The 26,705-nt window shown below is 39.0% G+C and overlaps 3 protein-coding genes across 5 annotated transcripts; all 3 read right to left on the reverse strand.

Annotated features, from left to right (window-relative positions):
• Positions 1–6,027: 6,027 nt before the first annotated feature.
• LOC125189567 lies at positions 6,028–9,543 on the reverse strand. The gene is made up of 4 exons (XM_048086832.1): positions 9,365–9,543; positions 7,547–7,934; positions 6,358–7,434; positions 6,028–6,285 (listed from the first exon to the last, which is right to left on the reverse strand). The coding sequence occupies exons 1-4, from the start codon at positions 9,541–9,543 to the stop codon at positions 6,028–6,030; spliced, it is 1,902 nt and encodes a 633-aa protein (XP_047942789.1).
• Positions 9,544–12,193: 2,650 nt separating this feature from the next.
• Positions 12,194–13,611, reverse strand: LOC125187727 (uncharacterized protein At4g26485-like). Its single transcript, XM_048084353.1, has 3 exons — positions 12,897–13,611; positions 12,626–12,830; positions 12,194–12,548 (listed from the first exon to the last, which is right to left on the reverse strand). Exons 1-3 carry the CDS (start codon positions 13,609–13,611, stop codon positions 12,284–12,286), a joined length of 1,185 nt encoding a protein of 394 aa, XP_047940310.1. The 3' UTR covers positions 12,194–12,283.
• Positions 13,612–16,182: 2,571 nt separating this feature from the next.
• Positions 16,183–17,779, reverse strand: LOC125191094 (uncharacterized protein At4g26485-like). Of its 3 annotated transcripts, none has more exons than XM_048088554.1 (4): positions 17,588–17,779; positions 17,174–17,390; positions 16,656–16,854; positions 16,183–16,498 (listed from the first exon to the last, which is right to left on the reverse strand). In XM_048088554.1, exons 2-4 carry the CDS (start codon positions 17,358–17,360, stop codon positions 16,234–16,236), a joined length of 651 nt encoding a protein of 216 aa, XP_047944511.1. In that variant the 5' UTR covers positions 17,361–17,390; positions 17,588–17,779; the 3' UTR covers positions 16,183–16,233. The 3 variants fall into 3 exon arrangements, with proteins under 3 accessions (XP_047944511.1, XP_047944510.1, XP_047944512.1); XM_048088553.1 differs by having other exon boundaries at positions 17,174–17,462; XM_048088555.1 differs by having other exon boundaries at positions 16,613–16,854; positions 17,174–17,462.
• Between the last annotated feature and the right edge of the window lie 8,926 nt (positions 17,780–26,705).

The raw sequence follows: 26,705 nt of genomic DNA on the forward strand, positions 1-26,705 counted from the left end.
TTTTCAAGGTAAAATAATACCAAGATACAATTTAGGATTGAATTATGAGATTATTTTAATCATAGGGAATTAGTTATGACTAATTATCTTGTGATTATCCATCTAGGATTAAGTTGTGGGGTTGAATCTCATGAATCAAACACACTACAAATTTAATCCCGAATACAATCTTGCAAACTGAACACTCCATTAATGTTATAGGAGTATATAACTTTTCATATTTCCAATACTGTCTCTTTAAAAAGTATGGAATTGTAGATGAGAGAACATACGGACACGATGCATTTTATAGTTTTGTCTCATTTATTCTCTACCATGTTAGCATGCATAATAGGAATATTGTGTTGCTTGGTTTTCAACTCAACATCAAATTTGTCAATGCCTACGAGTTTGAAGTGTTTCTACACAATATGAAAAAAGTAATTTCATTTCCGCAGATGATACGTTCAATTTGTGAGCACTAGTTGGACCATATTTCATCTTACGGAAAGATTGATATCTCAACTCGACTTGAAAACAGTAGTTTGTTTTCTTAGAGCATCCGTAATGGTTGAGAAATTCGTCTAGATGAGGCCTCTGCATCGTCCTCGTCCGTCTTGGTCCAACAACTGCAGGTCGTCGGACGAGGCGACGGACGAGCGGGTCGGACGAAAGTTCGACTGCAGAAGACACATTGCCTGACTCTCGTCCGGCGCCTCATCCGCCCATTGCAGGCCCACAGATGAGGATGAGCGACATGTTTTTTTCTTTTTTTATGTTTCAATCTGTAAATACACCTCATTTTCACACATCTCTTTTTTCATCTCAAATCTCACTCACTCTTCCAAAATGATTCCCGGTGAGGACGCAAATCGGACTATGGAGAGATAATAATTTACTTTAGCGGACCAGATTCTCGCTGGTATTCGTGCAATGCAAGAGCAGGCCGAAGAGGAGGTCCCAAGGCCTATCCGCCGCTGGACATACGTCCACCGAGAGCATGACGTAGCTCATAAACATCTGTTCGAAGACTACTTCGCCGATGAACCACGGTGGGGACCAACGGTTTTTTTCCCGACGGTTTAGTATCCGGTGAGAACTGTTTCTCCACATTTTTTGCCTGTACTTCCAGCTGCGGTAAGATGAAGCCGGCAGACCCGGGCTATCCTCGCTTACGAAGTGCACGGTTGCGCTTCGTCAATTGGCCTATGGCACCACATCGGGGAATCAACTGGGCAGGAGTTTTTGGTTAAATTTTGTGAGTACGTGGTGGAGGCCTTCGGCACCACATATTTGTGCAAGACGAAGGCCACCGATTGTCGGTTCCTAATGGAAATGCATAAGAGGGTGCACGACTTTCCTGGAATGCTTGAGAGCATAGATTTTATGCATTGGGAGTGAGGTACTACTTAGCCAATGACATATACCCGAAATGACCAGTTTTCCTGAAAAACATCCCATGCCCAACGGATCTGAAGATAGCTTTAATTGCACAGCGGAAAGAGGCTGCACGGAAGGACGTAGAGCTAAAGTAAATCCTTCTTAAGGTAGTTACACCAGAATAGGATTACATTCACTTCTATCCTATACTTCGTCAAGTCCCTATTATGATAAGGAACCATGTATTTTATGATCCATTTTTCAAGGAATTACCCATTTGTGATGCTTGATCTAGATATTTTTGTAAGATTGATTTTCAATTTAACAAGAACAACAAAAGGATAAAAAGAGATCCAACCACAAAAATTGAACCTAAACAAGAATGGATGGTAGATTAGAGATGAGTAGCATGTGTATAATGATGAAATAAAAGAACTACAACCATAGGACCTTGACCAAAATAATAGAAACAACCCTAGGCAACTTTCGATAGCTCTATCACTCCTTGGCTCCACTACTCAATGAATACACCCCATTGATGCATACCTCTACTTGAATCAATCAAAGATGGAAACAAGCAACCTTCAAGGAAGGAATTAGATACAGTCCTCAAAGAGGAAACTGTCTAGGGTAGAAACTTTAATTCAGCAAAATCTAAGGGAAAAGATGACATCAAAAGGTATTTATACTAGGGTCCAATTCCCAATGAAAAGGCCCACAAAATCTTGTCCGCGTCACTCTACCCGGTCGGGTGGAATTAAGGGTGTTAAATCACCCGGTCGGGTGAAACCCTCTGATTCCTTCATGCCTTCGACGGGACACCTGGGCGGGTGGCAGAATGGTTAACCGGTCGGGTGCCAATGCTTGGCCTTGGCTCCTCCAGCAGATCATACCCGGCCGGGTGAGGCAGCGCGCCAGCGCCTCTAGAGCCACCCGGGCGGGTGGCCAAATTGTTACCCGGTCGGCTGGCGACGCTTGGCCTTGGCGACTCCAGTGGATGGCACCCGGCCGGGTGAAGCAGTGTCGCAAAATCTACCCGGCCGGGTGGAAGCTCCCAGCCTTCAAATCTCAGCACGAGTCTTGTCGTGTGCTCCTCGGTCTTCGTAGACTCCTCCAACATGGATTTTTGGATGAGAGTAGAGATCCCCTCATGTAGGCGCCTCATCATAGACCTCGTCATGTGCCTTCCGGGCATGGTCGTATCATCCCCCCCTTCTTGGAAAGGATTTGTCCTCAAATCCGGACCTCCTACAAAGTCAAAAGTACTCAAATCAGCCACATTGAAAGTGCAACCTGTTAGAGTTTGTATACTAGAAATCACGTTTCGAGTGATTGAATACTGTAAAACTCTTATTTTATTTTTCAATGAATAAAACAGATTATTTTTGTCATAATGTTGTTACGTTTTACATTTAATGGATGTTAATACATGTTCAAATGTATAAGTTAACTTAACAAAGTCTAAGTCTTTGTTTTAGTAGACCGATTGTGGGCGTCGTCCACTTTAAGGTAACACGGTCAGTTCTAAACAAAGAAAAAGATGAATTTCACAACCTAGAGCATATCCATCGAGAAAGGTTCCAATGTCAGTCCGCATATTTCTAAGCCTAACTGAAATAAGATGACATTGGTGTGGTATAGCACTGAACGGATCTAACAGCAAGACTTGTCCTTGGGCTATCTACCGAAAGGCGAGGTCTTGATAATATTTGTTTCTTAATCAATGTAGGTTAGCATTGAGCATACGATATTGATTATGCATTACTTTGACTTATCAAATGGTGCGGGTTTTTCGTAACCCAATTATCCCGATATATTGGGTAGTGGTGATCAATATCTAGCGGTGCTAGGATTGCTATTATATTGAATCGTGCGCGAGCTGAGTCTCGTTTGATATTGTCCTCAAGAGGAGCGCGAAACAAGGTTTTATTATTCGGAACCTAACTAGTTGGAGTTTGATTACTCTATGAATAATAAATAAGCGTTTCATGCTAAGTCCATTCTTGGAATTAATAAGAAGTTAATTAATTAAGTCAATAGTAGACATTAATTAATTAATGGATATTTTAATCTTAAGCGCGGGAAATGAAAGTTAAACGGAAACCCGGATTACTTGTAATTTCGGATTTGGATGGGGAGAGTTCAATATTACTTCTGTAGTGGTTGCTCGTAATATTCCAATTATAACTTATATTAAATTGTGGGTTCAATTTAATTAGTAAAAAGTAAATTGGATGAGCCCATATCCAAAACCTTCCATAGATCCCTGTCTGGGCCCAAAAGGAACTTAATATAAATAGGAGAATAAAGGAGACAGAAAAATCACAATTTCATTATTTGCAATTTTCGAAAATTTCAGCCTCCCCAGCTGTAGGAATTTTCGAATTCCACTCCTATTCCCAAAAGGATTTCTTCTGTCTTCTTTATTTAAGTCCTAGTATTCTAGTAAGATCATCCCACACTGATATTGGAGTACAGTTCGGGAACCAGAGAGAAGATTTGTGGTCTAATATTCAAAGCATCACGTGGAGAAGAAGCTAGCCATCTTCAATTCTTTGGAGAATTAATTAGATATTTTTCTGCTCCGTAGAAAAGCATGTTTTAGGTTTCAATATTCTTAAAGCATGATTAATTCAAGTTATGAGCATGATACATGTGATAATTATGCAAATAGATTTTGTCTAAATAATCTGCTAAATAGATCTGATTATTATGTGATTTATTGGTGTGATTAATAATTGTAAAATTATGATAATCAAGTTCAACACCGCTTCCGCTGCTGGTTCCATCACAACCTACATTATACTCACCGGGCAAGTCGATCACGTATCCGTTGTCATTGATGCGCTCCAAACACGGGGAAAGGACCGTCTCCTTTCGGGGCAAGCTTCCCCTTGGTCTTGTCGGAGAAACGTATATTCCTAAGATGCACCCAAACCCAATCACCGGGTTCAAAAACCACATTTTTGCGCCCTTTGTTCACTTGGCGTGCTACTAGCTCTCCCTTTTCTCGAATCCTCTCTTGCACTTGCATGTGCAACTCCTTCACGAACTTAGCTTTCTCCTCTCCCCCTACATCAAGCATAATTGGCAAAGGCAAATCCACCGTGGATAAATCCAACGGAGTGAGGGGGTTAAACCCATAAACAACTTCAAAATGAGACAACTTATTCGTGGAATGCAAAGTCCTATTGTATGCAAATTCGGCTATAGGTAGGCACTCCTCCCAAGACATCTTATTCTCAAATACTAGGGCACGAAAGAGGGTACCTAAGGACCTATTCACTACTTCCGTTTGGGGATGAGCGGTAGTAGAAAAGAGGAGTTTGGTTCCAAGACTTCCCCAAAGAGTTTTCCAAAAGAAACTCAAAAATTTGACATCCCTATCACTCACAATGGTTTTTGGGATCCCATGCAATTTGAGTTAGCCCAAAGTTATTAGACTTAGACTTAGCTTGCCTACACTCTATGCATTGACCATAAAATTTCTCAACATGTTTCTTCATGCAAGGCCAAAAGAAATGCTCACTCAAAATATCAAAAGTTTTTACAAGGTGATTTAGGGGGGAGGCCTTAGTAGAAAAATCCCTCACAAACCTCCTATAGAAGCTTGCTAGACCATGGAAAGATCGAATCTCACTCACATTCTTGGGTGTAGTCCATTCCCTAATCGCCTTCATTTTCTCCTCATCTACCTTCACACCATCCCTTCCCACAAAAAATCTAAGAAACACCACCTCATCAACACAATAAGTGTATTTAGATAACTTGGCGTACAAAGCATGCATTCTCAACACTTCAAGCACATTTGTAAGATGACATGCATGTTCTTCCACACTTTTACTATAAATCAAGATATCATCAAAATACACAACCACAAATTTTCCAATAAAATGACGAAGAACATGGCTCATTAAACGCATAAAAGTAGAGGGGGCATTAGTCAACCCAAAAGGCATATAAGCCAAACTTGGTTTTAAAGGCGGTTTTCCACTCATCTCCCTCTTTCATGTGGATTTGGTGATATCCACTAGCTAAATCAATTTTAGAGAAGCAATTTGAGCCACATAAATCCTCTAACATGTCATCAAGCCTAGTTATGAGATGCCTATACTTAATGGTAATCTTATTGATGGCCCTACAATCCACACACATTCTCCAAGTTCCATCCTTCTTAGGTACCAAAATAACGGGTACGGCACAAGGTGAAAGGGATTCTTGAATCAAACCTTTGGCAAGGAGTCCCTCGACTTGCCTTTGAAGCTCTTGAGTCTCCTTTGGGTTGGCCTTGTACGCCGCCCGATTGGGAAGAGATGAACCCGACACAAAGTCAATTTGGTGCTCAATGCCCCTCAATGGTGGAAGCTCATCGGGTAGCTCATCCGAGAAGACATCCTTAAAACCTTGAAAAACACTTTCAATCACCAAAGGACAAGGGTTAGTGTTAGCAATTAAACATAAATCGTTCCGAACCATGAGGAGAATGATTGAACGGCTTTTTAGTGCCCACCCAAGGTCGGGAGTCCTAGCTAACAAGCAACATTTTCCCTTCCTTGCTTGTGGTTTTTCTTGTTTAGGTACTTTATTTTTGCTCTCACCACCCCCTCTCTCACTTGACTTTTTTAGCTCACCCTCACTCACAAGTCATTTCTCTCTATCCTTTTCCCTTTATAGATATTGGTGTGCCTCAAACACATCCTTAGGTAAGAGGGGCATCAACCTAACCTTCAAACCATTCACCATGTATAAATATTCATTGGTGAAACCATTCTTATACACCCTCCTATCAAACTCCCAAGGTCTTCCCAACAACACATGACAAGCAGTCATTGGAATGATATCACACATCACCTCATCCTCGAAGACACCATTCTTTAAGGGAACTAAGCATTGAGCCTTCACCTTTAGCTCTCCGGACTCCCCTAGCTATTGAAGCTTGTAAGGATTGGGATGTTTATCAACTTTCAACCCCAACTTGTCCACCAATTGTTCACTTACCACATTAGCACAACTACCTCCATCAATAATCACCAAACAAGTTTTAGATCGTACATTGCAATTCATATGGAAGATGTTGCATCTTTGTTCTTTATGTTCCTCAAGATCGGGTTGGACATTGAGCATCCTTAGCATCACTAAGACCTTCAATCCCTCATCCTCTTCTTCTCCACTAAAATATGACATACGAGGCATCACACTCGCCTCCTTGCCTTCTTCCACTCCATCCTCCTCATCCTCACTATGCACGCTACCATCTTGCCCAATGACCATCACTCTTTGGTTAGGGCACTCACATGCATAGTGACCATAGCCCTTATACTTGAAATATTGCACCTTGCTACTTTCCGTTGAAGAAGGATTTTTGGTAGCTTGTGGGCTCGGGTTTGGCGATGCCTTGTATGGTGTCTTGCCTTGAGTAATAGGCGGACTCTCCATCTTCTTGGAAGGGGTACTCCACTTGTTTCCTCCCATCCCGGTTTGGTTAGAGGCCACCCTCGCCTTGCTAAGAGCCACTTCTTTTCCTTGCCTCTCATAGGTTTCGACAAAACTTAGTACTTCCCCCAATGTGATTTCTCTTAAAGCCTCAATTTGGATTTTATGCTTCAACGAAGTATTGAGACCATGGATGAACCGGTCTTGAGTGGATTCCTCCGATTTATTCACTCCAATCTTGTTCACCAATGCAAGAAGTTCATAGTAGTAATCCATCACGCTCATGGATCCTTGCCTTAGGTCTTGAAGTTCCCCATGAAGCTTGAGATAATAGGACCTAGGCACAAATGATTCCTTCATGATTCGGCACAACTCATCCCATGAACGCACATCCCCCATCCTAGCTATCCTCCTTTTTCTCAACACATCATTCCACCAAGTATTAGCATTACCCCTAAATTCGGCCAATGCAATATTTACCTTGTCACCCTCGGAATAGTTGTGGAGGGGGAAGATTTTCTCCACTTGAGATTTCCACTCCAAGTAGGCCTCGGGGTCAAACTTGCCGTGGAATTCGGGTAGGTTGTGTTTCAAGGTCTTGGACGGATCATCAAACTCTGTCGGGGCTCCTCCTAATATTACCTATCCCTCCTAAATCTATACCCATAAGGCTCCATCCCTCCATGTTGGTTTCCTACCCCAAAACGACCATATCCCCCATTTCCTCCTCCAAACCGCCTATTGGCTCCATTACCTCCTCAAACCTTCCATTCTCCAAATTGTTAACCCTATCCCGTACATACCCTCCTTGCCATCCCTCATACACCTCCTCGTCAACATCTTCCTCCGGAACCTCATTGGGAACGACATTGCCCATAGGAGTGGGTGGTCTCACCCCCACTCTTCCTTTGAACTCTTCAAATAGAGTGTTTTGGGCGGCTAGCATACGAGCTTCGGATTCTCTTGCCCAAACATCCATTTGGGTCATCACCTCTTGCTTGAATTCCTTCATCATTCGGGCCATCAAGCTCACTAGATCACCTTCGGGTTTGGGATTACTTGAGCCCGCTCCCTTCCTTTCCTCCTCCTCGTGGATGTCCCCCATCTTGTTGGATCGAGTAATAGGAGGCATCAAAGTTTTCCTACAAACACAAAAACAAAGACTAGGGACTAGTCTTAGAGAATAGTAAAAATAAAAAAAAGAGATTTAAGAAGCTAACTCGCCCCAATGTAGTATCCCACCCCCTACCCCCCAAGTCACTCACCAATGTCACTCGGTTGGTTTAGAATATAGTGGGGCTAGTATCACACACTCTCGATCCAATTCCCACTCGTTGGTGCCTGGACAACTCAATCAAGGTATACCCTCAAGAACATATGGACACCAAGTAGTAAATACCAAAGTAATCATGATTAAACATATGAAAGCAAGGAAAACTAGGCCTAGAGTATACACACACCAAAGAAACAAAACATGGGATGAAGCTTTTTGCTGAAATTTGGCTGATCTTTATGAATTTTTTTGGTATTGATCACCGCTCCCAATTTGGATGAATTTTGGTGGATATATTCATAAACAAGTCTATATCAAGGGAAAAATAGCCATATATAGTCAGATTTGATAATTGGATAGGTTTTGTATAGTTTTCCCCAACTATGCCAAAACAGGGCAATGATGTTAATCTCCACAGTTAACTAGGCAAACGAAGGAATTTTTTGATGAACTTTTGCACGTAGCTAGAACACATAACATAGATCAATCCGATCATCCCAACAAAAACAAAGAAAAATAAGGAATAAAATAAAACTCAAGGAAGCAATAGAAGAAACACCTAGTGGGTACTAGGCTCTAGATACCAAATGATGAGGATCCATGTATTTTATGATCCATTTACCGAGGAATTACCCATTTGTGATGCTTGATCTAGATATTTTTGTGAGATTGATTTTCAATTTAACAAGAACAACAAAAGGATAAAAAGAGATCCAACCACGAAAATTGAACCTAAACAAGAATGGATGGTAGATTAGAGATGAGAAGCATGTGTATAATGATGAAATAAAAGAACTACAACCATAGGACCTTGACCAAAATAATGGAAACAATCCTAGGCAACTTTCAATAGCTCTATCACCCCTTGGCTCCACTACTCAATGGATACACCTCATTGATGCATACCTCTACTTGAGTCAATCAAAGATGAAAACAAGCAACCTATAAGGAAGGAATTAGATACAATCCTCAAAGAGGAAACTGTCTAGGGTAGAAACTTTAATTCAGCAAAATCTAAGGAAAAAGATGGCATCAAAAGATATTTATACTAGGGTCCAATTCCCAATGAAAAGGCCCACAAAATCTTGTCCGCGTCACTCTACCCGGCCAGGTGAAACCCTTTGACTCCTTCATGCCTTCGACGGGCCACCTGGGCGGGTGGCAGAATGGTTACCCGGTCGGGTGGCGATGCTTGGCCTAGGCTCTTCCAGCAGATCATACCCGGCCGGGTGAGGCAGCGCCTTAAGAGCCACCCGGGCGGGTGGCCGAATTGTTACCCGGTCGGGTGGCGACTAGCACCCGGCCAGGTGAAGGAGTGCCGCAGAATCTACCCGGTCGGGTGGAAGCTCCCAGCCTTCAAATCTCGGCACGAGTCTTTTCGTGTGCTCCTCGGTCTTCGTAGACTCCTCCAACATGGCTTTTTGGTTGAAAGGGGAGATCCCCTCATGTAGGCGCCTCGTCATGGGCCTTCCGGGCATGGTCGTATCACATTAGACGTCTCATTCTGGAGAAAAAATTCACTAGCTAAGACACACCAAAGTGGTATTATGACATGGTACGTCTATCCAACTGTTATTTGATAAATTGAAATATGTTAACACCTAAATCTCACCTAATGGGACATTAACTTTATTTGGAAAAATACTTAAATATGGTGATATTTGTGAACTTCCTATTTAATCCTACAAATATCAAATATGCATCCATATGCACACATATATAACGTATATATTATTTATATAACATTTATTGAAAACAAATAGATTTGTACACTCTATGGAGGGGATGAATATACTATTTTCGGCTCGATTCAAGGAAAAGTTTAGGCTCTCAGAACGACCGGGAGGGAGCGACCGCCCTCTCCTGCCCTCCCCCCCTAGATCTGCAACTGAGTAATCTGTTGTATTTTGTTTTTGGAGTTTTTTCATACCATATAAATATATTTGATGTAAAAATATTAATTTTTTTGATCGTGTTTTAGTCATTCATATAGTTAATGATGCGCAATGGCAAAAAGAACTAAACCATATATATTATATATAGGTGCAAAAATATTTTACATCATAATTAATATCATGTGAAAATTAATAATAGTAATTTAATTAAAAGTAGCTAGAGTAATATATCATATGAAAAATAACAAAATTAAGTTAATTACAGTAATATCATATGAAAACTAAGTTAACTAAAATATTTTACATCATGATTAACATCATAAAGATTAACAAAATAAAGTTAATTAAAATAATTTCAATGAATTTGTTCAGAAGACTAATCACGAAATTATGTGAATATACATGGATGCATATTTTGCATATATAGGAAGTTCAACAGGTGTTACCACATTTTGGCATTTTTCCAAAGAAGTGAATGACATATTATGTATGATTAATTTGAGTATTAATCACTTTTCATTTGTCAAATAAATATTGGGTAGGCATATCATGTCATAATGTCATCTTGGTGTTTTGATTACTGAATTTTTTCTTCTCATTTTGCCATTTTTCGTCTGGTCCCGATTAGAAATATTATTTTATTTTCATTATTTTTTATAGTAGACCACGCATTCTACTAACTCACTTCACTCACGTTTTATTATAAAATCAAGAGTGAACTACAAAAATAATCCCTGGACTATGCGTTTATCTCGCCATTAGTCCCTGGACTATGTGTTTATCTCGCCATTAGTCCTTGGACTTTCAAAATATCCCCAAACGACCCTGGACTAAACGTTTATCTCGAAAATGGTCCTTTTTCACTGTTTCGTGAAGAATATACCCTTTTGGAGGGTTTTGGGGGGTTTGAGCAATTTGGTCTTTTTACATTTTAAATCTGATATTATTTCAATTGATGTACTAAATATGATATTATTTCAAAATTATTATTCTTCTTCCCTTTTGTCATCCTTCACTTTGTTTCTTTATTTCAGTATTAGATTTAATTTTATAAAATTAAATTTTAAATTTTGATTTTTAAATATCAATAATTTTTTTTAATTATTAAAATTACTATTAAAATTTATTGATATTTAAAAATCAAAATTTAAAATTTAATTTTATAAAATTAAATCTAATATTGAAATAAAGAAACAAAGTGAAGGATGACAAAAGGGAAGAAGAATGATAATTTTTAAATAATACTCAGATTTAGTACATCACTGAAATAATATCAGATTTAAAATGTAAAAAGACCATATTGCCCAAATCTCCCAAAACCCCCCAAAAGGGTATTTTTTGTCATGAAACAGTGAAAAATGACCATTTTCGAGATAAACGCTTCGTCCAGGGTTGTCTGAGGATATTTTGAAAGTCCAGGGACTAATGACAAGATAAACGCATAGTCCAAGGACTATTTTTGTAGTTCACTCTAAAATCAATATATAAAATTAGGACTCACATTCTACTAAAGTTTTCTACCACTTTCATTTACAAAGTAAAATAATTTCTTAAAATCCGCGCCGATCAGAAATGAGACTTCTAAGAGGGACCAAAGAGATTATTAGGGTGGATATTATTGGGATTTTATCCTTGTATACAGTTGACATAGTGTTAACATTTTTTGTTGCTATTATTTTATCATCTATTGATATTTTCTAATGGTTCAGACCATAGTTTAAAGTTTGTACAATATTTAGAGTTTGCGATTGATCATATTCCTATAGATATGACTATATAATCTATGTTTGATTCTAGATTGATTTCAGGATTTTTTTTTTTCCTTACGCTCTAATTGTATCTTTGATTATTGGCTTTCTTCCTTAGGCTCTAATTGTAGCTTTAATTATATCTTTCAATTACCAATCTTTTCTTCATTCTAACGGGTGGAACATGAAAGCTCCAGTACTTACAAAAGAAAATGAATAGCGAAGATATATGGATCAAATCAACGTGCTAATCCAATATATTGGTTACTTACCACAGTTTTGGAAAGACAACTCAAAAAAGCAGTACTTAATGAGTTTCTTATTAACTAAGTCATTTTTATTTTTAACAAAAAGCAGTAAAACATATTATCTTTCTTACATTATTCACTTATTGTCTCTTTGCTATTTATTATTCCTCCGCTTAACACAGTAAATATCTATTTCAAAATCTTCTTTTCAAAACATATGGGGTATTATATTTGATGTGGATTGAAATATGCAGTAGCATGATATGGGGTTCGTTTGGGAATTCATATATTTACACGTACACGTACAAGCAAGAAAATATGTAAATATTAGAGTCGGAATTTGTAGGTTTTGCTGGGGTAGCAATTGAAATCTCCATTACCTCCAAATCCATACTTAGTGTTGTAGCCTGGATAATCCACAAGGTTGAAATTGGTTTCCTCCTTGAGCCTGAGCCCGCAGCCGCGACCAAGCGACACGAGCCCCCATTCTCTATGGAAACCGTTGGTCTTGTGTGTTATGTGAATCTCCCCATTTTCCCCTATCATCTCTCTTGCGTTCTCCAGGAACTCCCTCACAAGTTCCTGGTGAAGTCTGCACACATCGATAATCATATGAACATGAGTCATGACTATACTAGTTAATATGCTATGTTCAATTAATTGGCTTACGCAAGTTGAGATTGGCGCGGTAAATTCTTGATAGTATGCAGCCCAACGTAGGGAAAGTTGAAAATGATGCGATCGAACCTAAGTTGTCCGAGCAGTTGATGCTTAGCCATTGTAGTGGCATCGATCCCATGCATCACCTTGCTTCCTCTCCTCCTTAGTTCCTCAATGTTGTGTATACTCTTGTCATAATGCCTCTTCAGAAATGCTAACACCAAATCCACTTCTCAATCAATAACTAATTAACAACACAAGTGAAGTGAGACTACTTCACCTTGGGAATCTAGAGATGTTGCGATGATGTTAGGAGCGCTGCGAAACTCCAGCGCGAGACAAGCGGAGAAGGAGAAATTCCCCTCTCCGACCAACAGTATTCGATGCCCGCTGCTGTAGTGCTTAATCCACCTCTCTTCCAGCACCACACTAATAGCTCTCTTTATCTTCTCAACTACTATTACATCATCTTCTTCTTCTGATGAGTTTTTTATCAGAGCAATGCCATTTCTTGAAACATTTTCTTTCACAGAAACAACCGAGTTTGAGGACTGGTGTACGCACACCACCACATGATCTTCACTATCACACTTCAAATTTTCATCATAAAATTTTCTAGTTGGTGGAGAAATGTGAGGGGTTTTAGCAACCAGTAAGGGCTCGGTGCTTATGCTTGATGCCGGATTATAAAATTTCCTAGTTGGTGGAGAAATGTGAGAGGTTTTAGCAACCAGTAAGGGCTCGGTGCTTATGCTTGATGCCGGATTATAAAATTTCCTAGTTGGTGGAGAAATGTGAGGGGTTTTAGCAACCAGTAAGGGCTTGGTGGTAATGCTTGATGCCGGTTTCTGAAGCGGGAGTAACGGCTTTGTACGACCAAATATGGAAAAAACTTTCCGCCATAGGCCCCTTAAAGCTTTGTAGATGAAAAAAAAGCTTCTTGGGGTTTCACCTTCATCGTTTCCTCTGCTGCTGCTGCTCTGGATAATTCCCATTTCTATATTTCTTGATCTTCACAACATCTCTTTAAAACCACACCTGAAGAAGTGAATAAGTGCTTTGATGCTTTTTTTACTATACTTTTATTGTAAGGTTACATTAATAATTTGCTTGTATTTAGGAGAAAATAATTATAGTATATTTTAATTAGATTTGTGAACCGACTTAGAAACAAGGCAGAGGAGTTCAAATGATATCAAAAGTATTAACACATATTATTCCCCTCCACCGATGATTAGCAGGAGTTCTCTTTTTTCCGTCACTGATTTTAAGACGAGAGTCTGAAAAAGTTAGTAAAATATAAGTTTCGTTACTTTACAGGTCTATATTATTTCCGTCTTTTATTAATTGTTCATTTTTGTCATTTTCGTCTGTCCTCCATTAATTATTCACTTTTACTTTTACTATAAATGGTATGAAAGCCCCACATTCAATTAACTCATTTTACTCATATTTTATTAGTATAAAATTAAATATGACACATATTCCACTAATTTTTTCAATCCACTTTCCTTTACATTTATTAAAATCCATGTCGAAACTAAAATGGACAATTACTAGGGACGGAGGGAATATTTCATTTGTAGACGGCACACGTTTTAATACCTAACTAATAAAATTAGATAAAGAGAGAATTTGATGGAAAATTGTTTCGGACAAAAAAAATAAATAATAACAACACGTGATTATATTTTAAGGACGGAAGGTGTATTAATTTTATAATAAAATGTGAATATAATTTGATGACTATTTATCATTTACAATAACAATGATATGAAACTTCATCGACCGCGAAATAGTAAAAAGGAAACTATTGATAGACTGATGTGTATTTTTTTTTCCTGGCCAAATCAATGCACTTTTCTATAATTATCACAAAACTAATTTCGAATTTTACTTTTTTAGTTCTTGTCTCTCGTTGGATGGTTTGTTTCAAAAGGTACCTAAGATGTCACTAAAAAATATTGAGGGTAGATAAATTCTTCTAAGAACAGAGTTTCTTGTATCTACTTAAAGAAGTATATAAACTTTTAATCAAAGACGACAAGATCCCAACTAAAGATCCATTAAAACCCAAATACTATTTACATATCCTTTAAAACCCATATACTATTTACATTCTAAACAAAAAAGATGCACTATATGATTAATTATTGACAAAATTTTTGAAAACTTAAAATGATCATTTAGCTAAAATGAGCTTTGATTAATAAGTAAATCTTGGTCTAGTTTTTACGATCATGCATACTCCATTAACATTAAGTTGGAAATCTATTCTCTTTCTTTTTTATTTTTCCGAAATGCAATCTATTCATGTAGTCCTATATTCCTAAATTATCATATTTTGAACTTCTGGTATAATAATACTGCTCAAACAATACCGTATATATACACAACAATACATAGTAAGATATATAATAATAATAATAATAATAATATATTATTATTATTATTATTATTATTATTATTATTTCTGTTTTAGAACCTGCAATTCATTTCAAGTTAATAAAGTCATTTTACTATTTTAAGAAGTTCTAAGTTATTTCAATCATTTATGTTTTTACTTTTTTCTCTCTTCATCTTTACTTTACTCTTACTTTTTCCACCATCCATTTAACACACTATTCTTAAACTCCGTGTCGAAAAGAAATGCCTCTATTAACAAGGAATAGATAGAGTACTAAAAATGAATCTCATATTTTACTTACTATCTGTATTTACCTTTCCTCACATTATCAAACAATTTTCTTAAAACTTGTGTCGAGTTAAAATGATTCCTTAAATGGAGGAATATATATCATATATGTATAAGGCTATAGTACTTCTCATAAAAGGCTAACCACTACCACTACATGTTTCTAATAATCGTGTAGCTTCTATACATTTAAGAATAGATTTGAAGCAGTTGACAAACACTTGAAGATCATAATCCGATCAGATCATCAGAAACAAGAAAAAGAGGAAGAATTTACCTGATCAGCAACAGCAAGGTTCGAGCTCGAGATGCAACAACCGATATGAAGTGTGAACTAGAGAGAGAGAGAAGTTGTGAGATATAAACAGAGAGCAGAAGACTTCATGGCGAAGACTATAAACTAAAGGTGACAAAGACGCTGACGAAGACGAATCATTTTCTTTCTCTGTTCTTGCTTTTGGTAGTTGGCACAGGCACCCACGTATAAGTATTTTCTAGGATCCGTACGATTTTAAAGCCACTTCAATTAATAAACTAACATGTTGTATACTTTTATAATTTAAAGTAATGTCATTAGGTGATCCATCAACAGTATATTCCTTCTTTTTACCCCCACCATTTGTCCGGAATCATTACTACACTATTGATTTGTTTCATAGGACCATTCTTTTACTATGATAACTTATTATAGATAAAAAAAGTATATGAATCACTTGGAATGAGACGGAAATGTTAATTTTTTGAAATCCTAATATCTAGGTGTAGATATTGGTCTTCCTTAATAAAACTGTGTCACTGTTATTATTTTTAAGTTAAAAATTCAATTACTGGAAAAGGAGTTTGATCTTGAGAGAAACATTGGTAAAGTAAATAGGAGTACTTAAAAAACTATATATACACATAGATACACGATGATTGAAGATCAAAGGCGAAATTTGTAGGTGATACTAGGGTTGCAATCGAAGTTGCAGTCGCCCCCAAATCCGCGCTTGGTGTTATACCCTGGCCACTCCTCTTGGTCGAAATCCACAGTATCCACAAGCCTGAGACCGTGGAGCAAAGCCAGGCCCTCCAACATCCACTCCCTGTGGAATCCGTTACTCTTGTGAGTTATGTGAATCTCCCCATTTTGGCTCATCATTTCCTTGGCATTCTCCATAAACCTGCTCACCAATGTCCTGTGAAGCCTACAACGCAACAAATCATTCCATTCAAATCTGGCTATCCTAAGCGCATTTTTGGTAGGGTATATAACTAATCTAGAGATGGAATTCTACAAACAAAAATGTTATCTTCCCTACCAAACGTGTTGTAAGTGACAAGGGTGGCGATAATGCAACTAACCCGAGCTGCGTATCGCGAGGCAATTCCTTGAAAAATCCAGCATACGGAAAGTTGAATACTATGCGGTCGAATTTGATTCCAGCAAGGAGAGTGTGAGAAGCCATTTTGGTTACATCAATCCCGTGCAACACAATGCACTTTCTAATTTCCAATTCCACTAGATTGGATAGACCACTCTCATAATTTTTCACCACAAAACCTGTGCATAGAATACAATCTTGATAATCATAAGACCATCTCTAATGGTAAATTAAAATTTAAAATGTGATAGAGAATTAATTCTAATTAATAGTACCTAAATGCGATCCTCACAATCCACCGACACTATTTCCACTATTTTTTATCTCTCTTACTTTAAGAATTATGCATTAAAACTCGTATCATTAACAATTTTATCTATTTTTTTATGGACATAGGGAGTATTTTAAGTGACATTTACGCTAGAATGAGTTTGAATTTAGTGTAAATGTGAAGATGCTCTAATACACGAGCGCGAAGAAAAGGAAAAGACAGTATACCTTGAGAGTCGAGAGATGTGGCGACCATGTTGGAAGCCCAACCAAAAGCTGATGCCAAACAAGTGGAGAAGGAGAAATCTCCCTCCCCAACCAGCAGAATCCGGTGGCTGCTACTGTAATGCTTTATCCATCTATTCACATTTTCTTCTTCCTCTTCCTCTCTTTTAATACTCTGCTGGATTCCCATTTTCAAAGCAATCTCTTCCTTGCTAGATTTCTGCATAACAAATAAGTAATCACCACGACTTGTAGATTCTCCTTCGATTTATCTTTCATCTTCCCATCATCGCTACATAATCAATTCATAATTTAACACCAATAACTGCCAATTTAATTAAAGTTCAAAAAAAAAGAAAAAAAAGTGCAATATTAAGACCCCAGAACAAAGGAATTGAGGAATGGGGATGAACTCACATGTGTAGAGTAGGAATCCAACGATCAAGAATCCTGATTAATCGGCATGTCAAGATGACTTCAAACAGTGAGTCAATATGACTTAAAACAGTGACTCTTTATTTAAAGTTTTTAGAAGAAAGAAGATGAAGTGAGCGTGCAATCATAGAGTAGGAATCCAACGATCATGTATCCTGCACCCACTACTTTTTAGATTCCCCACGCTTAAGATTTTGGTGTACTCCACGAATTTAATTGTGATAATTACTCCTACTTCATCCATGGTTATTTGTCATTATTTTATTTTTTATTTATCCATCAATACTAGCATTAATTTGATAATGGATTTCTAAGTTTCGCTAATTCATCCTCTTACAATTTTATTATAAAATTAATAGAAGTGGCAGTCACATTGCACTAGCTTTTTCAATCCATTTTCTATTACTGAATACAATTTTTAAAACTTATGTTGAATCAAAGTATAACATATAATGAAGGACAGAGGAAGCATTAATATTATCAATCTATAAAAATATAAAAAGGAAATTTTAAAGAAATTTATAAAAATACTACTCCCTTCGTCTATAATAATTGTTACTCTTTTCCATTTCGGTCTGTCTCACAATAATTGTCACACTTCATTTTTACCATAAATGGTAAGTAGGTCTCATATTTCACTAACTCACTTCACTCATATTTTATTATAAAACCAATATAAAAAAAATGGATTCGACATTCCACTAACTTTTCCAACCAACTTTTCTTTACATTTCTTAAAATTGGTGCCCACAAAAAAAATATAATTATTACGGGACGAAGTGAGTACTATTTTAATTATAAAAATTATTATATAATTAAAATTGTTTTTGATTGATGGATCATTAGAAGGCCAAAAAAAATAAAGACAATTATTGCTCATTTAATTTATTAAATGATATTGATTCATTCAGCTTTCACTTCAGAATAGAAAAAAATACTAACTAGAGGAATTCCAAAAGTTTACAATTTTCTATAAAATTGGTTTGTATTTCTCAGGCTTAGGCTCTGTGTTACAGTAGTAAAGATTTCATAGTCCTTCCACACCATGGTAGCATAATAATTTGATGCGTCTCACCATTATCTTTTTGATAATTGGAAACACAAGCCATATCATGTAGACATAAATTTGGCAACTTTATACTATCTAAATTTGAAGACATCCATTTAATTATTTTATGAAAAGTAAAATAATAAATATAAAAATTATATAATAATGAATTCACGTTAATATACTAATTAACTAGTACAATTTATGTATGCATATTAATCTCGTAATATAATAATATTATACACATAAAAGTAATCATATTGCATTATCTTTTATGTTAAATAAAAAAAATCATATTATTATGGATAAAATCATTTTTTATTGTTTTTTAGTATTTATATAAGTAAGAAAATTTTTCATAAATAAAAATATTACCGTAACTTATACTCCTTTTGTTAGCATATAATATTACTATAATTTTCAAAAAATTTTATTCGCATGTAAAAAATCAAGAATTTTTAATACAAGAAAATAAAAAATTAGAAACGAAATATTCATAAATTATCTGAAAATATTATTATTTTATAAGAGAGATGTGTAGTATATTACCAATACTATTAATTATGAGATGAATATACATATATAAGTTGTACTAGTGTATTAAGCGAAACTCATTATTCATAATATGATACTCCGTATAGTTTTTGTATGTAATATTATTTTACTTTCCATAAAATAGTTAAATGGATGTCTTCAAATTTAGATAGTATAAAGTTGCCAAATTTATGTCCAGGTGATATGACATGTTTTCCAATTGTAGAAAAGGTATTGGTGAGGCACACCAAATCATTATGCCACCATGGTGTGGAAGGACCACGGAATTTTTACTCGTGTTACAGAAGTATTCCGTAACGAGTCCGAGAGACTAACTTCTTGTTAAGAGAGTGATAATTCCGACGGCTGGCAAAGCTCGTCAGTGTTTGTGGGATAGTGCTGGCGCGGGGATTGTCCCGTCGGCAGCTTAGGTTTCAACGTGAAACCTAAACAAAGTAAATAAAATAGTTTAAAACAACAATACGCAAAAATAATTAAACAAAGCAAAAATATTAAAGCATCATGCTCCTACTTGGCAACAAAGTCTTGATACCGCTCCGGTGCCTTGATGTCCTTGCGTGGCCTCATGGTTCTTGTCGACGTCGCCTATCCCGCCTTGTCGAGCTCTCTCGTTCCCACACTAGCATCGGGGGCAGCTTCTCCGTCTATCAATGGGTTTTTCTCCACATTCGTATTATCCTCATTCGTATCTGCGACTCTCTCCGCCCAAGGCAAGAAATTTGCCATTTCGTCGGTTTGTCCGCAGTGAAAGCCCTTAAGTACTGTTCCAAGCCCCTATTCCGTACCTTCGTCTGACCGTCAGATTGCGGATGATATGTTGTTGTGAAGTTAAGTTTAGTACCATTCAACCTCATTATTTCCTCCCAAACTGCATTTAAAAACATCGAGTCTCGATCTAAGACCAACGTTTTTAGAAACCCATGATGGCGTACCACTATATTCACGAATAGGTAAGCTATCCTAAAATGCGTCGAAACGTGCCGGTAATGGCGCAAAATGGGCGTAGATAGATAGGCGGTCCACCACCACCATAAATTCCCGAGATTGTGGAAGCCTGGTGATGAAATCCGTCGACACATCCTCCCAAACCTGCGACGGTACTGGTAGTGGCTGCAACAACCCGACCGGTTTCTGCATCGAGTATTTGGTCGTTTGACACACTACGCACTCGTCCACAAATTTCTTCACATCCTTACGCAAAATAGGCCAAAAGAATCCTGCGGCCAACAGACAAAAAGTGCGCTCGTGTCCCGGGTGGCCGGCTAGAGGTGTGTTGTGGTGTTCAGTAAGCAAGGCACGTTTTACCTCCGAATTAACACTAATCAGAACTTTCCTATTGAAATAGATTAACCCATCCACCAAAGTCAGCCCCGGTAGGGCCTCTCCTGCCTAAATTTGGCGATACAACTTCTTGAGATCCGGTATAGATGTCGTCTCCTTCCGTATGAGTTCCATCACGTGCGGTACCGGACGGGCGATGAGGATGAATGTCGAGATGTCCGGTACAACACTCTGATATGCTTCGCCTAGATATGCCTGTCTGGGTGATGATCCCGTCACATCCCTTCGTGACAATGCATCAACGACCTTGTTGGAAATGCCCCGCTTATACTCGATCTTACACTTGAAACCCATCAGCTTGCGGACATATATGTGCTGATCCTGCGTTTGCACAACAGTATATGATCCTCCTCAAACTCAGGCCGTTGCATCATATTGGCATGAGCATGCATGGGATGAGGATATGTTGCATGACTTATCTTTCAGGTTTGGCATACCTCTCGATACGTTTGAACATATAAAGCCACGCAGATCGAGGTGGGGGCGAAGGATGACTAGCCATGACGAGTTCTCTGTGACCTCAGCCTGGGAGAGCATCCGGACGAGATTGCCGAAGTATGAGATTTTGGGACTGATTTGGAATGAGGGGATGACCCCTAACATCTCGATATTCATTTGGAGGTTATTGTATGGTAGGCTGCCGGTGGATGAGAAGTTGCAGCAACGGGGTATTGAGTTAGCTTCTAGGTGTCGGTGTTGTCGGTCTCCCTCTTTTGAGTCTTTTAGTCACGTCTTTCTTTCGAGTCAGTCGGCGATTTCTATGTGGGAATATTTCGATGCCTGGTTCCCTCCTCGCACACACCGATTCACACGCGCACTGATATTGCACTTAGACTAGGTCATTGGCGGATGTCCTCATTCTCTAGGGGTCCCGCCATGCATATTAGTTTTATAGTTCCCTGTTTGATTGTTTGATTGTTTGATTTCTTTGGACGGAAAGGAACGGCTGCAAGCATCGCGGTCTCCCTTTCCGTCATACTCTGGTGGATGCATCTCCAAGCTTTGAGGCGGAGCTTATGGCTCTTATTCGAGGCTTAGAGATGCCATGGAGTTTTCTACACACATTTGGATAGCACTTGACTCAACGGCTCTGGTTACTCTACTGTCATCTGGACAGTTTGGTTCTGTGGAATTTAGATATTACGTGGTCTTGATCCGGAGAATGACTTCTCAGCGGCAAGTTCGATTCTCATACATCTACAGAGAAGGAAACCGTGATGCCGATTTCCTTGCAGGTAGGGGGGTTCAAACCCCTACTATGAAATATTATGATTTAGTCTTTGCACCTCGTTACCTGAAGACGCTTGTTAGGATGGATCAGCTGGGATATTCTAACTTTCGTTTCCGATGCAGAGATGCGAATTGATTGTGACTACATGGTTGTTCTCTTTATTTTAGTTATTCCCTTTGTTCATTTGATTCCTAGTTTAGTTTTGATAGCATGGAGTATCCCGACTTGTGAGGACTTCAGTTTTTTTTCTTCATGTTCTTCCTTTGGATTCTAGTCACTTTTGGGCTAGGATCATGTTTTTGAACGTTATATTTTGACTTTATTCACGGGTTGGGGGTCTTCCTAAACTGACGAAGGCTTCGGTAGCCGCCTCTGACCATTCGAAGGAATCCTTCTTCAGCAGATCTGTCAACAGTGCTGCAATCGTGGCATATTGTGAAATAAACCTGTGATAGCATCCGGTGAGACCTAGAAACCTCTTAACTGCGTTGGATGATTCCCTGCTCCAGCATATCTCGCACTTGTTTTTCGATCTCATTTTCCTAAAAATATGGATAGTGGTATGGTCTGACATTGATAGGCTTTGTATTCGAAAGCAGATGAATCTTGTGATCAAACTGACGTTATGGAGGCATCCCGCGCAGGAGGCTAAACACTGACCGATGTTATGCTGCGCTAGCACGCGCAGCACCACTTCAGGTATATCCCCCGGAAACTGCTCTTCGTCGCTCATCGCCGCGTCACCCTCGGCTCTCTCCAACTGCACATTCTCATAAAACTCATGGTTCGTCGAACAGGTCATCATAAGAGCGAGTCTCTGCAAAGAAATCTGTTTCGGTCCCAGTGACACTCCTCTCAAAAATACCTACCGATCATCTCTGTAAAACTCCAAAGTTTCACGAAGAAGTCGGCCGAGATCTTGCCCAATGACTCAAGCCACGCCATCCCCAAAATAACATCCGGTCCATGGTGATCGAGAATATGCAAGTCGACCATAAATAATATTCCCTGCATTGTTAGCTCTGTACGGCGAGATACATGAGTACACAGTAAGGAAGCTCCGTAACCTACTAAGACGCGGAATGGACAAATCGGAGTTAATTCTAACTGCAGCGACTCTGCGATGCGCGGATGAAGGAAGTCCATTGTTGCTCCTGTATCAATCAAAACCCGCACCTCCTTGCTGCCAATCGACCCTATCACATGGAATGGTCTTGAGCGTGATTCGCCGGCTAGGGCGTGAAGGTGAGACAGGCTGTTAGGACCTCATCATCGATGGTGTGGTCAGGTGGCACCATATTTGGTTCCTCCTTCACTTCCTCCCCAATATAACTCAACAATTTCACCTTGCACAAATGGCCCACGCCCCACTTCTCTGGGCAATTCCAGCACAATCCACTCCTCGATCTCCCCGCCTTCTCTGCATTGGATGCTCGAATTGATTGGGTTCAGTTTCTATCCATTGTGTTACCCCTTGTGTTTGTTGCCTGCACTGCAGGAGCTCCCAAAGAGGTTCCCGTCGTGCCTATCGATCCCATAGATAGGGATGATCGACCTTCCCGACCAGACCACTGCCTGTGAGAAAACGTAGATGACCGGTGTCTCTCCGTTTGAGTAGCTGCCAATCAAGGCCAACGCCATTACCGCAGCGAAGGACGTTGGTTGTTGTAGCTCCACCTTTTCCTGAATCGGCTGCTTGAGCCCTGCTATGAAAATCGGAATCAACGATGTCTTAGACAGATCCTCCACACGATTCAAATATCGTTCAAAGGTTTCGTGATACTCGGTAACCGTTCCAGCCTGCATCAGTTTTGCAATTAGTCCCGTATAATTCCTAAAGCTTTTTGGGTCAAAACAGTGTCTAACATCCTCCAGAAAGTCCAGCTAATTGACAAATCCATTATTTGCACGATAGTTATGTTGGGGTTTGAATCCCCTTGCACAGCGGAAGACATGTACAAAACAAATAAATTAGACGTAGGATCTATTTGCCCGATTATGGAATTAATCTATTCATATGTTAACTCAGAATTGCATACTAGAATGCAAATAATTCATGCTCAAAGAAAGTAAATCCTAAAACATGAATTCTACGGTTTAGAGTTACCGATTTGATTCTCCAAAGAATCGACGATTGCTCGCGCCTTCTCCACGATGATCTTCAATACTAGACCACAGATCTTCTCTTTGGTTCCCGAACTGTATTCCGATATCAGTGTGGGTTGATCTCACCGGAATACTAGGACTTAAATAAAAGAGACAGAAAAATCGATTTCACGGAGGAGAGCTGGAGAGAAAAAAATCGTTCCCTTCTCTGTGATGGAGTGGATGAAAATTTTAAGAAAATAATAATGTGTGTTTTCTGTCTCCTTTATTCTCCTATTTATATTAAGTTCCTTTTGGGCCCAGTATGGAAGGTTTTGGATATGAGCTCACCCCAATTAGCTTTTTACTAATTAAATTGAACCCACAATTTATTACAAGCTTATATTGGAATATTACGAGCAACCACTACAGAAGTAATATTGACCTCCCCATCCAAATCCGAAATTACAAGTAATCCGGGTTTCCGTTGTTTATATTATTTATTTCCCACGCTTAAGATATAAATGTCCATTAATTAATTAATGTCTGCTATGAACTTAATTAATTAATATCTTATTAACTCCAAGAGTGGACTTAGCAAGAAACACTTATTTATTATTCATAGAGTAATGAAACTCCAACTGGCTAGTTTGCCGAATAATAAAACCTTATTCGAGCTCCGTTTGAGGATATTATCAAACGAGACTCACCTCGCGCATGATTCAACATAATAGCAATCCTAGCACCGCTAGATATTAATCACCACTACCCAATATATCAGGTTTATTGGGGAAACCCGCACCATTTGATAAGTCAAAGTAGTGCATAATCAATACCGTATGCTCAATGCTAACATATGTAGCTTAAGAAATAATATTTTATCAAGACCTAGTCTTTCAGTAGATAGCATAAAGCCACGTCTTGCTTTTAGATCCGTTTAGTGCTATACCACACCAATGTCATCTTATTTCAGTTAGGGTTAGAAATATACGGACTGACATTGCAACCTTTAACGATAGGTAGCCATAGCCTTTCTAGGTTGTGATATTCTTCTTTTCTTTTGCAAAGCATTGCATAGATCTGACCGTGTTACCTTAAAGTGGACGACGCCAACAACCGGTCTACTAAGCAAAAGACTTATACTTTGTTTGCTTCTTATACATTTAAATGTTTATAAACATCTTATAATTACACGAGCAAGCACAATGTAATAATATATTGATTCTATTCGTACGAAACTGCTCGAATAATACTGAATCGGGTTAAATGTGGATTGTAGAGTTTTTGCATACAAAAGCAAGATTCTATTCTCGCGAATTTGCTCGAAACATGTTTTTCAGTATACCAACCCTAACAAGTTAAATATCCATTCCGATGTCGGGGGTCAAACAACATCACCACATAATGCAGACGTTCCTCCTCAGGAATCATCACGTGATTGAAGTAATATTGAACTCGTGAAATCCAATTAGCCGCGTCCGAGCCATCAAAATGGGGTGCCTGCAACCGTACCCCTTTCGAATGATCAGAATTATTGTGATTATACAGCCCGCGACGCTGTGGTGGGTCTCAACACATAGTCTGCCAATTTCCGAACTGTCCCTCATCATCCCAAGTCTATGCGCGGGAAGGTCCCAATTTGTGCGATTGTAACGGTAACCCGGCTGATGAAAATCCGTGCTGTTCCGGCGTGGTTGAGTGTGTCCGCCTCTATAAGGGCCCGGACCATTGTCATCACCACGGTGGCCCCTACTGTTACCCCAACGATTTCGCAATCCCAGATTAGGGTTTCGATCATCAACGTCGCAGTCCTGCCGAGAACGGTCCCCGAATTCATCATACTCCCACTCTGCATCATCCCCAGTATGTTGTAGCGGTCCGGGGTCATGGATCGGCGGTGTCTCCAGAGCATCCACACGACGATCCGATCGATCCATCTGAGATTCGAGTTTGTCAAAACGCTCCATCATCCGTTCGAACCCCTGGGCAATCGGGTCAACGACCTGCTTACCACTATCATTCTGGCCCGTGTTCTGGCCATCGCGCGAATTCCCGATCAGAACTCCCTGCGCGACGTTGGTGATTGTGGTATTTTCCATGAGTACGAAATGAAGGCACCAGATGGTACCGACGTATTCCGTAACGAGTCCGAGAGACTAACTTCTTGTTAAGAGAGTGATAATTCCAGCGACTGGCAAAGCTCGTTGGTGTTTGTGCGATAGTGCTGGCGCGGGGATTGTCCCGTCGACATCTTAGGTTTCAACGTGAAACTTGAGGAACAAGATAACTTGGGCAAAATATTTCATTAATTAAAACGTGATCAACGAAATAGCCCTATTTATATATCTAAAACCCTAGGGTTGGTTCGATCTAATCTAGACATCCGGGAAAGAACCAACAAAGAAACCCCGAACGAGGCTTATAACTTTGGCCCGACGCAACAAAGTAAATAAAATAGTTTAAAACAACAATATGCGAAAATAATTAAACAAAGCAAAAATATTAAAGCATCATGCTGCTCCTACTTGGCAACAAAGTCTTGATACCACTCTGGTGCCTTAATGTCCTTGCGCGGCTCAGGGTTCTTGTCGTCGTCGCCTCTCCCGCCTTGTCGAGCTCTCTCGTTTCCACACTAGCATCGGGGCCAATTTCTCCTTCTCCGTCTATCAACGGGTTTCTCTCTACATTCGCATTATCTTCCTCCGTATCAGCGGCACTCTCCGGTACGTTAGTTGTACTCTTAACACTCTGATAATCAGATCGTGCACTCTCAAGAGCCAATGGATCATAGTTCCCGTGGTGGTCTCACCCACGTTGCCCGTCATTCCAATCAAATAGCA

Source organism: Salvia hispanica, chromosome 5, assembly GCF_023119035.1.
Source record: "Salvia hispanica cultivar TCC Black 2014 chromosome 5, UniMelb_Shisp_WGS_1.0, whole genome shotgun sequence".
NCBI classification, from domain to species: Eukaryota; Viridiplantae; Streptophyta; class Magnoliopsida; order Lamiales; family Lamiaceae; genus Salvia; species Salvia hispanica.

Coding starts and splice junctions, on each gene's coding strand:
- LOC125187727 (XM_048084353.1), bottom strand. CDS start 13,611: ATGGGAATTATCCAGAGCAGCAGCAGCAGAGGAAACGATGAAGGTGAA. Junction 12,831..12,896: donor AACATCTCTAGATTCCCAAG/GTGAAGTAGTCT, acceptor ATTTGGTGTTAG/CATTTCTGAAGAGGCATTAT. Junction 12,549..12,625: donor CCGCGCCAATCTCAACTTGC/GTAAGCCAATTA, acceptor CGATGTGTGCAG/ACTTCACCAGGAACTTGTGA.
- LOC125191094 (XM_048088553.1), bottom strand. CDS start 17,396: ATGCAGAAATCTAGCAAGGAAGAGATTGCTTTGAAAATGGGAATCCAG. Junction 16,855..17,173: donor CACATCTCTCGACTCTCAAG/GTATACTGTCTT, acceptor TTCTATGCACAG/GTTTTGTGGTGAAAAATTAT. Junction 16,499..16,655: donor CCTCGCGATACGCAGCTCGG/GTTAGTTGCATT, acceptor GTTGCGTTGTAG/GCTTCACAGGACATTGGTGA.
- LOC125189567 (XM_048086832.1), bottom strand. CDS start 9,543: ATGCCCGGAAGGCCCATGACGAGGCGCCTACATGAGGGGATCTCCCCT. Junction 7,935..9,364: donor GCACTCCTTCACCTGGCCGG/GTGCTAGTCGCC, acceptor TTGTGTTTGTAG/GAAAACTTTGATGCCTCCTA. Junction 6,286..6,357: donor GAGGTAGTTGTGCTAATGTG/GTAAGTGAACAA, acceptor AAGCTTCAATAG/CTAGGGGAGTCCGGAGAGCT.